General features: G+C 51.1%; 4 protein-coding genes across 4 annotated transcripts; 1 reads left to right on the plus strand and 3 right to left on the minus strand.

The window, feature by feature from the left end:
• Positions 1-506: 506 nt before the first annotated feature.
• Positions 507-710, minus strand: PHYSODRAFT_420868 (hypothetical protein; the record flags this gene model as incomplete). The annotated part of the gene is made up of 1 exon (XM_009532187.1): positions 507-710. A coding segment is annotated over one exon (204 nt), but the record flags the coding sequence as incomplete, so codon positions are not given.
• A 692-nt stretch (positions 711-1,402) lies between these two features.
• PHYSODRAFT_390205 (hypothetical protein) lies at positions 1,403-1,747 on the minus strand (the record flags this gene model as incomplete). The annotated part of the gene is made up of 1 exon (XM_009532188.1): positions 1,403-1,747. A coding segment is annotated over one exon (345 nt), but the record flags the coding sequence as incomplete, so codon positions are not given.
• A 7,904-nt stretch (positions 1,748-9,651) lies between these two features.
• On the plus strand, positions 9,652-10,215 carry PHYSODRAFT_510497 (hypothetical protein; the record flags this gene model as incomplete). Its single annotated transcript, XM_009532189.1, has 1 exon — positions 9,652-10,215. One exon carries the CDS (start codon positions 9,652-9,654, stop codon positions 10,213-10,215), a length of 564 nt encoding a protein of 187 aa, XP_009530484.1.
• A 435-nt stretch (positions 10,216-10,650) lies between these two features.
• On the minus strand, positions 10,651-11,813 carry PHYSODRAFT_334875 (hypothetical protein; the record flags this gene model as incomplete). Its single annotated transcript, XM_009532190.1, has 5 exons — positions 10,651-10,918; positions 10,986-11,062; positions 11,121-11,242; positions 11,277-11,487; positions 11,754-11,813. 5 exons carry the CDS (start codon positions 11,811-11,813, stop codon positions 10,651-10,653), a joined length of 738 nt encoding a protein of 245 aa, XP_009530485.1.
• Positions 11,814-12,372: the final 559 nt, after the last annotated feature.

Below are 12,372 nucleotides of genomic sequence, written 5' to 3' on the forward strand. Positions count from 1 at the left end.
ACGCCGGTTTTACTCGAACTTACACTCTTGTGCTTCCGATGGAAGGATAAAGCCACGTTGAAGAAGTAAATTTATCATCACTTTATGGATTGCTGCTCCGTCGTAACGAAGACTAAGTGCTGCTTTCAAACGAGGTGCGTATGCATATCAACTTCCCCATGCAATGACACGCGTTTTTTTATTTAGCTTTATTGTACCGGGGGCACTCTCTTAGTCTACCGGTAGACAAACTCCAAGATTACAGCACATCCTCACAACTTATCAAGCTATCGTCCAGGCACCTACTACACTAGCGGTAGCTAGTACTGATATTAATACGAAAAAAAGGCTCTAGTAGATCACCAAAATCATCATACGGCAGATCCAGTAGAAGAGATTTTATTTGGTCTACTATGGTAGCCATTAAAATCCTAAAGAAGATTTCATCATCACCACCAACGGTGATTCTCTTGGTATCTGCATGCTGCTTACTGTCCTGGTTGCTCGAGGATTAATAGAAAACTGTCGATACAGTCCTCCATCAACCTGCCTTGTTCTACCGTTTGGGGACACGACTTATCCCTCCTTGCTATTGCCTTTAACTGTCGAACCCCTGTCACCCGGAACTCGACACAACTTTTCTCTGCCGATGTTGATTCTCCTTGAAAGATGAGCCTGTTGCGCTGCATCCATTGCGTTGTGCTGCAAACAGTTGCTAACACTCGCCAAATGCGTCGTAATGTGTCTTCATGCTTGGTCGTGCAAGTCCCCGACGTGAGAGCTACTCTCCTCTTCATTGAGTCCGGGATCGGGGGAGCTTGCCGTGCCGCACAGTACTCTCGGTACTCGATAAGGTCGCTGTCAGACACATCAGTGTCTAGCCTACCATTTCCAGCATCTCACCGCACACGGACATTCCCAGAAAATATGACTCTGGGTTTCTTTAACTCCTGTGTTTTCCTGCACGTGTTGTCGTGTTGTCTCCCTTCAAAGTACAGATCAAGCTGTCGGAGGGCTATTCCGTACCCCGTCCACACTTGATAGGGCGTGAGGGAGTTATCATGGCTCCATAACTGCTTGGGCCGTTGTTGCTGTAGCCCTCTTTGCCACTGATCTTGTTGCGCCTGCCTCTCCAATCGCTTCAGGATCACGCCGATACCACCTCGGAGCTCTGTTCCAAAACGCACAAACGCTTGTCGATTTAACCCCTTTACAACGTGTTTGTTCTTGATTGTTTCCTCTGCTGTCCAAGGATACTGATGAATGCGCGGATGTGCGTAAAAAGCAACTCCTTCCACTTGAGCCCACTTCTGCATAGTCTGCGCATCTTCCTCCGAACCATTCTCCACATCGACCTCCCAGTTGATGCCGTTGGGCAGTTGCCTGCATTTGATTTGCAGACTAGCCATCTGAGTGAATTGGCTGTACCTGTGAGAGTTCCTGATGGACCTAGCCGCCACGACGCACCTCTTAGCCATTGCGGCGGATGCCTTAACTTGAACGGTGGGTCGTGCCGTCCTTCTAGCCACTTTTGCGGAGATAGTAAGATGACAATGATCGCCCACTTACACATGGTCGTGTGACGGTGCCTACGTCTTTCATTTGATTCCTGATCGATTCGAAACGAATATCGCCCCTCTGCTTCTTGCCGATGTTCGAGTTGATCGAGTGTGCCATTCCGTATTCGTGAAAATCTTCTTGCGCTTAACATAACTCCTCTCGGTGCCGTCAACCATGGGTTGTCACTCCAACCAAAGGTTCCCCAAAATGTTTCAATGTGCTCCGGCCATGCGAGTCGAGGAGGCTCGACCTCGATATTGAGCTGGATCACGAATCTGTCATCTGGGTCCCACCAACTTGTACTCAACTCTAAAATGTTTTCGTAATAATTCTCCACTAGAGCTGTTCGTTGTTTTGCTTCTTCGTCCGCAGGCTAAGGCCACTCGTGTAATGGGCCCCAGTTACATAAGTGGGTAAATTGACAGTACATAAAGTAATTAAGTCAGTACACGGCTAGCGTGTACTGACGGTCATCATGATTGGCTGAATTGGGGGAGCCAGACCCCATTTCAGCCAATCAGGCGTTGACCTGCATTTGAGTGGCTCACATGAGATCAGGGGTAGCCGCCCTGGTCCTAACATAAAACAGAGTTGATTTTACCCAAGACTGACTGCTTGGTCTCACTAAATCCGAGTCTTAACTAAGCTTCCTCACCGCTACGTGTAAGCTAGTAACGGACACACACCTGGCCCGTTACAACTCGCTGATGAGCTGCATTCCTGGCTCTAATTTCTGGGGTTTTGTGTTAGATTTTCTCGGTGAGGCTGATCATACGGCAGGTCCACAAGTCTCAGCTTGCAGATACATCATCAACGAACGGTTGGTGGGGTTGAGCGCCTACTGCATTTCATTCTACAATCCGACAAGACGCGAACAACCCGACCGATACTACGAAGCATGCGTGTCCCATACTTCCTTCATCTTGTGTTCGCAATTTCCGCGATCCTGCACATACCCACCCACGCCGAGGAACCAAGTACGCTGGACAGCCGCGGGGGTCACTATTGTTGGCACAACAAATGGAGGGGGTCCGACACTTGAGCACTTGGGGGAGAACCTGGAAGTGATTTATTATTAACCTCGCTACATGAGGATGCTTTGATGGGTGGATCTGACTTGACATCCTGACAGATAGCTACAGGGCAACCTGGATGTTCCAACACTTCCCCTCCAGCGCTGGACGTAGCTTGCGCTTACATTGCGTGCACTCACGTTTTGTTGTCGAACAGGAGCAAGCGGTGGCCTCCGCGCTCGCTTTCCACCGCATCGTCGTGAGCAGCCTGCGCGTTTTCCTCCGTGTCGGAGATGAAGCTACTGCCCGCAATGTTCATGTACGTCTCCGTGGACACACCGGTGGCCTTGGAATCGACTTGGGCACGATGTTGCAAACCGCCTCCGAGTTGAACGCCGTCATCTGCATGTTCTTGGCCGCTTCGAGTGGTCGAGTAAAACGCCTTCGCCTACATAGCTCGTGTCCTCCTCGATTTGCGCGTTCGCCTTGTCCGCTTGTCGAATCTCGGCTGCTGACAATATCCGTTGAGCCGAAGCTTGTCACTCGTCCACGCCGTCTTTCTTGCCGCCTTCACCCTTGCTGTTAAAGCTGCCCATGACCAATGTGGTACTCGCTGTCTTACATCGCTGGGAACCGCATACTGGAAGAAAGCCTTTTCCTTCGCGATCGTGCATTGAACGATCACCCGCTTCCCCTGCAAGAACATTCAGTGCTCGCGGTCGATATTGCTCTACAAATGAACACACTCTAACAAAACAAATCCGTCAGTTCATCGACCAACGCTAGTGGGTAGTGGGTATCAGCCAAAGCGCAACACGATTGTCGTGTGCAATTTTCTTCCGAGCCCTCATCTTTATGGGACTACCCTCCTCGCATCCGCACGACTACGGAACGATTGTTATCTTTCCGCCTCGCCTCAGAGGACACTTTGATCCGCGGTTTTCGTCATCGCGAGCACTCAATAGTGTTGGAGAGACTTGGATCGAGTTCAAGCGGGCCACGGGAGCGCAGGAATTTAGTCCCAGCACGCCCAAGTCCGTGCATTCAGAAAATCGATTTTTCTAGTCCATTTTCGAGTCGTCACCTTGGTGCTCGACTGCCCTCCTCACATCCTTACGACTGCCTCCCACTTTTGTTCTGGGGAATTATTCAGCCTTGCCTACGCAAATCACATAGCGTTTGCTCACGTACATGCGCTTTCCCACTTTGGTAGCTCCAGAAATCATCGTTCCTCGGCTAATATCCAAACGGGAGGACAACGAGACTGGGATGGAGTTCAAACGGGCCACGGGAGCGCGGAATTATCTCCTTTTGCGCAAATCCGCGCGTCAGGTAATTGTTTGGTTTTATCACTGCATTGTGAGAGGTGCTCATAGAATCCAACTCCGTTTTTCTTCCACTAAACCTGGATCGAGGCGTCTACTCCACGTGCAGAATTCTTTTCGGGTAGCATTGCGATAGTAATCAATCCGTAGAGAGTATCGGAGATAAACAGATTCGATCAGCATCGTGTAGCAATGACTGAATCTGAAATTCGCGATCGTGCTTGATAATCACTTGATCAATCGAGGAGTCCTCATGATGGCGTCGGCAATTCTTGACCGCTGAACATCAATCGATAGTTCGCGCTTCAACCAAACATCTTCCCCACCTTCCGCCGGTAAAAGAGAGTGAGACTACAGCTTCACCACGTTCCGCTGGTAAAGAGTGTGAGGCTACTGCTTCCTGCCTTCCGCCGGTAGGAGCGATGAGACTATCGTGGCAACATTCAATCTCCATAGTCTAGAAGGAATGCAAATGCCGCAAATACGTGATGCCAATATCGTTCGCCAGGAACGAACAGCGGGATGCGTTACCTTTATCAACTTGGGTGTCATGTGGCCAATGCCAGCTCAATAACCACAGTCTCCGCCAAGCTCATCGCCAAGAATATCACTTCCAGCCTCGGTGCGTTCTAATGCCGCCAATGGGACCGTCAGGAAGCACCACTCGGACCAGCTAAATCGTCAAACCGGTGCCACCGTTACGAAGTCGATATACATGCTCAACATCGCCCACTGGAGGTCCGAGCTGCTCATCCCCCCACTTCACAGACTTGAGCACCAAGTCAGATATGAACGCCAATTATTTAGTAATAGCTGGCGCCTTCATGTGAATCCATCACCTCCGCCATACACTTCGTGCGTATGCGTGAGGAGCCACGGAGCGGGGCGCCAACAGAGTCGTGTGCCTCTTCGCATCTCTGAAGGACAGCGTCTCCATCTCTTTGTGGTTCGCACGGAGTCTACACCATCTACCACGAGTGAACGGTAGCATCTTCCCACCGCCATGCAGCGTCGCTCAGGGCTCGCATCTGCGGCTGTTAACCTGTTGGCACAACAAATGGAGGGGGTCCGACACTTGAGCACTTGGGGGAGAACCTGGAAGTGATTTATTATTAACCTCGCTACATGAGGATGCTTGATGGGTGGATCTGACTTGACATCCTGACAGATAGCTACAGGGCAAGCTGGATGTTCCAACAACTATTTGCGCGTTGTTGTAAACGAAGATGCACAAGAACGCTTGGACGAAGGAGGAAAGTCAGTCGTGGGTACGAAAGCTACCAAGGTTGTTCAACATCCTAGCAAGTGGTACGAAGCGAGAGGATTGGGTTCAATACCAAGCGCGCTCAGGGCTCGTTTGCAGAGCAGCCCAATCAGCGTCACGAGAGACAAGCTTCGCAGCAGTAAGGAAGTCCAGAGGTGTGCTGGCAGTGACGGCAATTTTCCTCTCTGGTGCGCTCATCATAACAACCATGGCAAATCGACATGACTGAGGGGCTTCTGCTGATGCAAACCTGGAAACAGTCGGACTTCTCACTCAGCCCACGGAGTTTGGAAAATAATACGAAGAGGCTGTTCGTTTCTGTCTGTTCGGCAGCCGAATGCTGTGTTGATGGGTGTCGTTGCCAGGACGCCCAGCGCCACATAGCCGATATATCGCTGTGGTGTAGCGGGATCGGCCAAAATCTGGTTAAGGCCTGATCGAGCTTCCCACCTGCGCCCAGACACCGACTAACGGAGGGGGTCCCCCAACGATCCATGATCGGCTGAACTTGTTCTCACCTTGTGTACCCGTCGGCGGGCTCGATCTGCTCTCTCGGGGCTCCGAAGATGCAGCACTTGCTGAAGATCGAATGTCTTGGCGTGACGCGGGGATAGGGCGCGGGAATCTTCGCTCTGCGTCCGAGTATACGCTCCGATCGAGGGTTGTTCGCTCCGATCGGTCGGCCTGGAGTTGATCCAAGGCCTGTAGTTGCCTTTCCGGGTGTGTTCCTTCCTTTCCTGAGTTGCTTGCCGCTTCCTATAGCTGGATCGAGGTTGATCGAGAGGAGAAACGATCGCCGGCCAAGCACTAATATCCGGTCGATCGAGGACTTGCACACAAGAGATAGATCACTAGAGTAGGTCAAGCTGGCCAATGTATTAATCCAGTCTTAACCGTACCGCTAGTTCACTACCCAAAGTGTCGACCCTGCCGAGGCCAGTGTAGTTCCTGGGACTTGGTGACTTGAGGGGACTTGTGCTCTTCGGTGCAAATTCTGCTCGAGAGCGACTTGCCGGGGCTTGGTGGTCTTGGATCACGCGTGGGGTCAAATCTGTTCTCCACAACGCAAGTCAATCGAGGCCAATATGCTCTTCCTCCTCGAGATTCCAGACCACTTGCGCTCCACGGTGCAAATTCGACTCTGCTTTATGTTTAGCTGGTCTCTCCCTAATGCTACCATCTTGCTTACCCTCCTACAACCACACGATTACTGGATTCTTGCCCCGACTTCGTCCTCCATGTGCGTCCCATCCTGGTCGATCCACGATCGTCCCCGATCGGCGATCGACTCCGATCGACCCCGATCGGCGACCCACGATCGGCTCCCGATCCACGATCGACCCCGATCGGCGATCCGCGATCGATCTCGATCGGCGATCCACGATCGACCTCGATCGGCGATCGGCGATCCACTCCCGATCGATGACTTGTGCCGGTTGCCATGCGCCGCCGATCTATCACCTTCTGTCCTCGGCCATCTCAGATCCGCGGGTTCTGTCGTCGATCTGGACTTGGGTCGGCCACGAATCACGCCGCGGTTCGGGCACGATCACCCACAATCCGGCTTGCCACATGTCCTGCCTTACGCGCCGGCGTCATCGGGCCACCTGAGATCTCCCGAAGAACTCCTTCTGATCCGGAGATCCTTGCTGCCTGTCTCTCGATTGCCGATCTCCCACGCCTCCAGTCGATCGGCCCTGCCGCCTTTCTCGGAGAACAATTCTTATTCAGCACTTCTCCACATCGCCTTTTAGTGTCCACCTCTACTCCACAACAACAGTCAGTTGAGTGTCGGTCCGAGTAGTAAGGCTTGTACACAGAGGGCGTAGGAACATAATTCAGGACTGTGTAACGGTACTACTACTATGCAACCTGTTGGGGCTGGCTCGATCACTTTTGGTCGCTTGTGCCGCACACCGGCAAGCCTGGGTTACCACGCTCTGAATGACTTTTTGGACAACCGCCGGCATTGGCCTTCGGCCATGGTGTTCTTCAGCTCCATGTTTGCTGCTGTTCGGCCGATCTACCCGCGGGTGCGCCACGGGGACATCTTTCAACTGTACGACCAGCTTTCTGAGGTCCTTTTCCGGACACATCCCTCGTCGTTGTCAGGTTTCGTGCCTGCAGCGACAGCTACCGACCCAATGCTCTATGGCGTTGTTCGGCAGCGATCGGTGCGGTTTTCCCCCAACCTACAAGATGGTGATTGGAAATGGCTCGTTGGCACCCCTGCCGTACCGAAACCTCACCACTGACAGCATTGGGCTGTACCGAGGGTGAGGTCGCGGGGTGGATTAAAACATGGAGGTGGATGCGTCGGGTTCTACTTCCTGTAGTGCACGATGTCACCATGAGACTCTACCTTGGAAATGTGACGATGGGGGCGCGACTTTTCTTTCTGAGTGCGACGTCGCCCCTAGCGCAGCACTGTGTACGCCATGGTTGCCGCGCTATCGAAACCGCCACTCATTGCTTCTTCGAGTGTGAGCCCGTCCAGATACTGTGGCAGACGCTGTGGGAGCCTTGGGCTCCTGCTTTTCGATGCTCACTGGGGTGGCGGCTGCTGATTTTCCCGTCCGACCGCGATGTCCACGAAGATTGGCGCCACCAACGTGGCTTTCTTCTCATTTTATGGCGCATCCACACGCTATTGTGTTCCACGCTCTGTGGCGTCTACGGAATGACATACATTTCAATGGTGTTCGCGTGGTCAGCACCAGCATTTCTCGCTTGGGCTTCTCATTTCGGCAACATTACCAGCATCTCTATCGCCGATCGGCCGAGTTTCATCTCGTCAGCGACGATATAAAGACATTTTTACGCCGTCTGGGTTTCCCCGAACCCATCGACGACGATGATCTCCCTGTAGCTACGCCTGTATGGATCCCTCGGCAGCAGAATTAGGTTTCTTTAGCCAGCTCTACGACAAGTCTATAGCCTGTTAATCAATTTCATTCTTCCCTACTACTGTGCAATTCGCACTCCACCACTAGTATCATGAGCCTGTATCCGGGTGGAATTCATGAAATACCACCACCCGAGTACTGCTGTTTGAGACGTATTTCTTCTGCGTAAAAAATGTTTTTTTATCTGTTTAATGCACTTCCGCACTGTGGCAACGAATCACAAGTGCTAGCTTGTGTAGTTTTCCAATAGGCAACCAGGAGCGTTGCTCCGGGAGGGTACATAGGTCGACGAATAGTTTCATGGACGATGATAACGGATAATAATTGAGTAAATCCCAAAGTTGTTTTGTTTTTAATCCTTAAAAACACTACCAGCCCAACTCTCTAGTTGATTCTAACGTGGGCATCTACTGCGTCTGCTTCGCAACCCAGCATCTGCCCGAGAATGCGTAATTGAACAAATAGTTGCGCACATCGAAGTGTATCGATAAGAAATGATGTTTCAGCCAAACCTTTGTGAGGCTGGTAACCAGCAAGCCTCGCTCTTCTTTATCGTGGTGGGTTATCAGGAACCGAAAGTCACCAATTGAGGTTGCCTGGTCTGATGAGGCTATCGGTGACATAACACCCTGGTCAGCGTCCAATGGCTGCGTTTGCGCCAGCAACGAGAGAGCTATTTCATTCATTTTGCAGGTAAGGTATACTGTGCTCATTTTTGTACTATGTTGTGCTAATAACGATCAGACGAGAGAGCTACAGTAGCGGAACGAAGGAGAGACGCATGGTGCGCTGATCTTGACCATTTAACTTGAGGATGTTAGCTAAGTGGCAATAATGATCCTCAAATCAAAAACAAAACAAACAAACAATTTTTTAACTTGAGGGCTTGGGGGGTAAATTGCAGAATGAGGAATACGCTAATGGGCCAATTCCGTGGAAGTGGGTGCTTCAACGCAGGGGAAAAAGTCTTATTCAAACGAACGATGCTCGTGTCACTGTCGAGTTGAGCTGATTGGTTTGACGACAGACACAAGGTTGGGCATCTTCGGCTAAGAGTGATTGGGTATTGAGCAAATTGGCATGTAAAAATGCAGCCTGCACCTAGACAAGTCATGATCGTCCTCTTCAGCTAAGCTTGGTCAATTATGGCGCAAATTGATATGCCTTCAGCGAAGCCATGACGCTCTCATAGTGTGCTGGAGCGTCCGTAAGTGTTTGAGTACATGTTTTGGTAAATAAAAAACGATTAGTATCAACCTTTCGTAAATAATGTGCATAAATCTTAGCATTTATCGACGGGTACCCGATTCCGGCAGATATTAGCTTAAACATTACAAGTAAGAAAGAGAGACCCGGTTTGGTACCCGATTTTGGAAAGTTACAAGTTTTTTGCCGAGGCCAAGCACAGGTCTTCGACCTGTGCGTTTACATGTAAGTCGTGTGCTACCGGATCCCGATGCAGGCGGAAAGGGGCTTCATCTCGTGGAGCCTTCCCTCCTATATTTGAAGTGCTAGCTGACAAGGGCACCAATTTTTTTCCGAATCTTCGATTGTTGGACTGGAATATATTACTACGAAGCATTCAACTAGTTGGTAGCCACCCTATGCAAGAACTTGGATGCCCCCAATTACGGATTCATTCTACACTAGCTCTGTACATCTCGCTGCGACGCTGTTTGATTCCGGTGGTGCATGATGTCATGTTAAGACTATTGTTTGGAGATCTCATTGTCGGTTCAAGGTTGTATTTCCTCAAGGCACTCAATTTTACGGTTCAACAGTGCGTTCGAGAATCGTGTGTGGCGATTGAAACACTTGAGCACTGTTTCTTATCATGCCACGGCTTGAACGATATGTGGCAATCACTGTGGGCGCGATGGAGCAAGGCGTTCCACGCCGTGTTAAGCTGGAGGCTGCTGCTTTTTCCACAGCCACGGGACATCAAAGCAGATTGGAAGCAACAACATAAAACCATTTTGCTGCTATGGAGAGTTGCAACAGAGCAACCAAGCACTCAAGGTTTGATGAGCTCATTTCGCCGACATTGTCAATACATGTTCCAGCATTCTGAAGAGCTGAAACTGGACGGTGATGCAATAAATTCGGTGCTTCAACGACTTGGGTTTGATGCACCCAAACCAATTCGAATTTGGATTCCGCGGCCATAATTGAGTTGTCCAAGTAGATATCACCGTAGCTAGCGAAACGACATGTCCACTATCTAGTTAATCAGTATTCCCATTCAACGCCAACCAACGTCAAGCCATTGCCAGCAAAATTGGTGCGTACAATTACTCTTTGACTCCGTCTGCCTCCATCACACAGGCGCCACCGCGTGTGCGCGGTGGCCAATCAGAGTCCACTATATAATGGCTGAGACGGTCTCGAGTGCCGAGACCGTCTCGGCACTTAATGCCAGAGTTCAATTTGTCTACTACTTCCTCTGCTTGTGTAAGCACGTAACGGGCTGCAGTTAGCCCGTTACAGATGTGGTCACGGCAGGCCCCGAAGGGCGGCCTCCCCACTGGATGGGATGTGGTCACGGCAGGCTCAAGTGAGCGGCCTCCCCACTCTTAGCAGTCATCTTGCATCGCTGGTGAGGTTCACGCGAGTCCACTTTGTATGTCTTGGGCAACTTGCGCTGTTTCTGAGTTGAGTCGTCGGGTTTTTGTTGGTCGGCGGTTGTCTTCACTGTCGTCGCCGTTGCGTGTCTCGTTGCTGCTGTTTTCGGTGCCGTTTTCGTCGTCCGAGTCCGTGTCATACGTTTCGTCGATCGTGTTGGTTGAGCTCGAGTCGCTGCCTTCCGTCACGTCCGGCAACCTTCGTGAGGTACTCGACAGCCTTATCCATCTCACGTCAGGGGTCTTCGGACTGGATTCTGACGTGTCCAAGTAAGGACGGTCGAAGTTGTGGCCAAGCGTTCTTGATGAATACGGACAGGGCGTCCTCCACAGTCGCCTTGCTCTCCTCTCCGTTGTTGACTGTTGCTGCTATCACGTTCAAACGGTGGGCAAACTCGGTGTAAGTTTCGTTCGTACCTTTCTTAGTGTCAGTGAGTGCTGTGGTGATCCACGCGGTCAAGCGGACAGCGGAACTTCTCGCGCAGTGCAGTGCTTAGTTCCTCAAACGTCATCCGTTGCAGTGCGTCGAATCGTCTCGTGAACCAGGTTAGTGCCGTGCCCTCGAGGTGCGAGGCTGCGACCATCGTCTTGATGTTGTCAGGTCGTACCGTCGACCATTTCTCCCAGTCGGATCTGTATGCTCAGGCGCCTCAACCAGTCCCCGGCGCCAGCGTCGAGGAAGACCTCCTTCACGTCGCCCGAGAACATCTCGATCTTGGTCTGCTTCGTGCTGTACTTGCTTGTGCCACGTGCTTGGGTGCCTCTGAGGCCGGAGCGGGGGTACTGACTCATGCTTTCGGGGCCGGCTTGAGCAAGACTCTTAATCAGTTGGGGGAAAATAACGTTGTGATGTATTGAATCAATACTATTGATTGGGGTATTTGAGTGTAAGGCACGTTGAACTAGGGACGTATACGACAACAAATGGCCCGCGAGGTCGTCTGTCTGGATGTGAGACCGCGAGTAAATGAGGCATTCCCCCAGGACGAAGTGGACGAGTTAAAGACTCACGACGGCGAGTTCCTGCCTGTCGTGAAAGAGAAACTCCCTGCGCAATCGAAGGCTGCGTTGATAAGTGTCGTCACCTGGGCGTCCAGTGTCACAAAGCCGCTAAACCGCCTGGACGCATACGTTTTAAGCCTCATTTCTGTGTTCGCATCGACCCCGCAGCAACGGTCAGACGACTGTCGGTCCGAGTGGTAAGACTCACTTGAAACACCAGAGTACGCGGCGAACCTCGCGTAGGAACGGCATCCAGGACTATATAACTATAAGTACTATGTAATTGACACATACTCCAACGCTAGCAGTCGTGAGCGTCTGTCCCGTTCGAGGCGCATTTTATGAATGTAAATTACTCGCTTTATGCCCCCCATCACACCCGGAAACGAGTTCAGCGAGAGAAAAAAAAAACAATAGAGTGAGATCATCAAGTGCGGATAATTCCGCCAGGAATACGAAGCGAGGCAACACACAACGAACATTGTTGTGTAGGAATCGACGAAAGTTGTTCAATTATATGCATATTTCGGGCCCCGTTTGCTGTTTGGAACTCGGGCAAATATTATTTTGATATATTCGAGGGTGCCCCCACCTGCGAATGAACGTAGCGATGTACGTGTTGCTGTCCATTTGAACTAGACGCCATATTCCTCTGGTACTGAAAGGGTAAGGAAAGTCTAGGTTAAACCAACTGTATCAATA

Source organism: Phytophthora sojae, assembly GCF_000149755.1.
Source record: "Phytophthora sojae unplaced genomic scaffold PHYSOscaffold_6, whole genome shotgun sequence".
Taxonomy (NCBI): domain Eukaryota; phylum Oomycota; class Peronosporomycetes; order Peronosporales; family Peronosporaceae; genus Phytophthora; species Phytophthora sojae.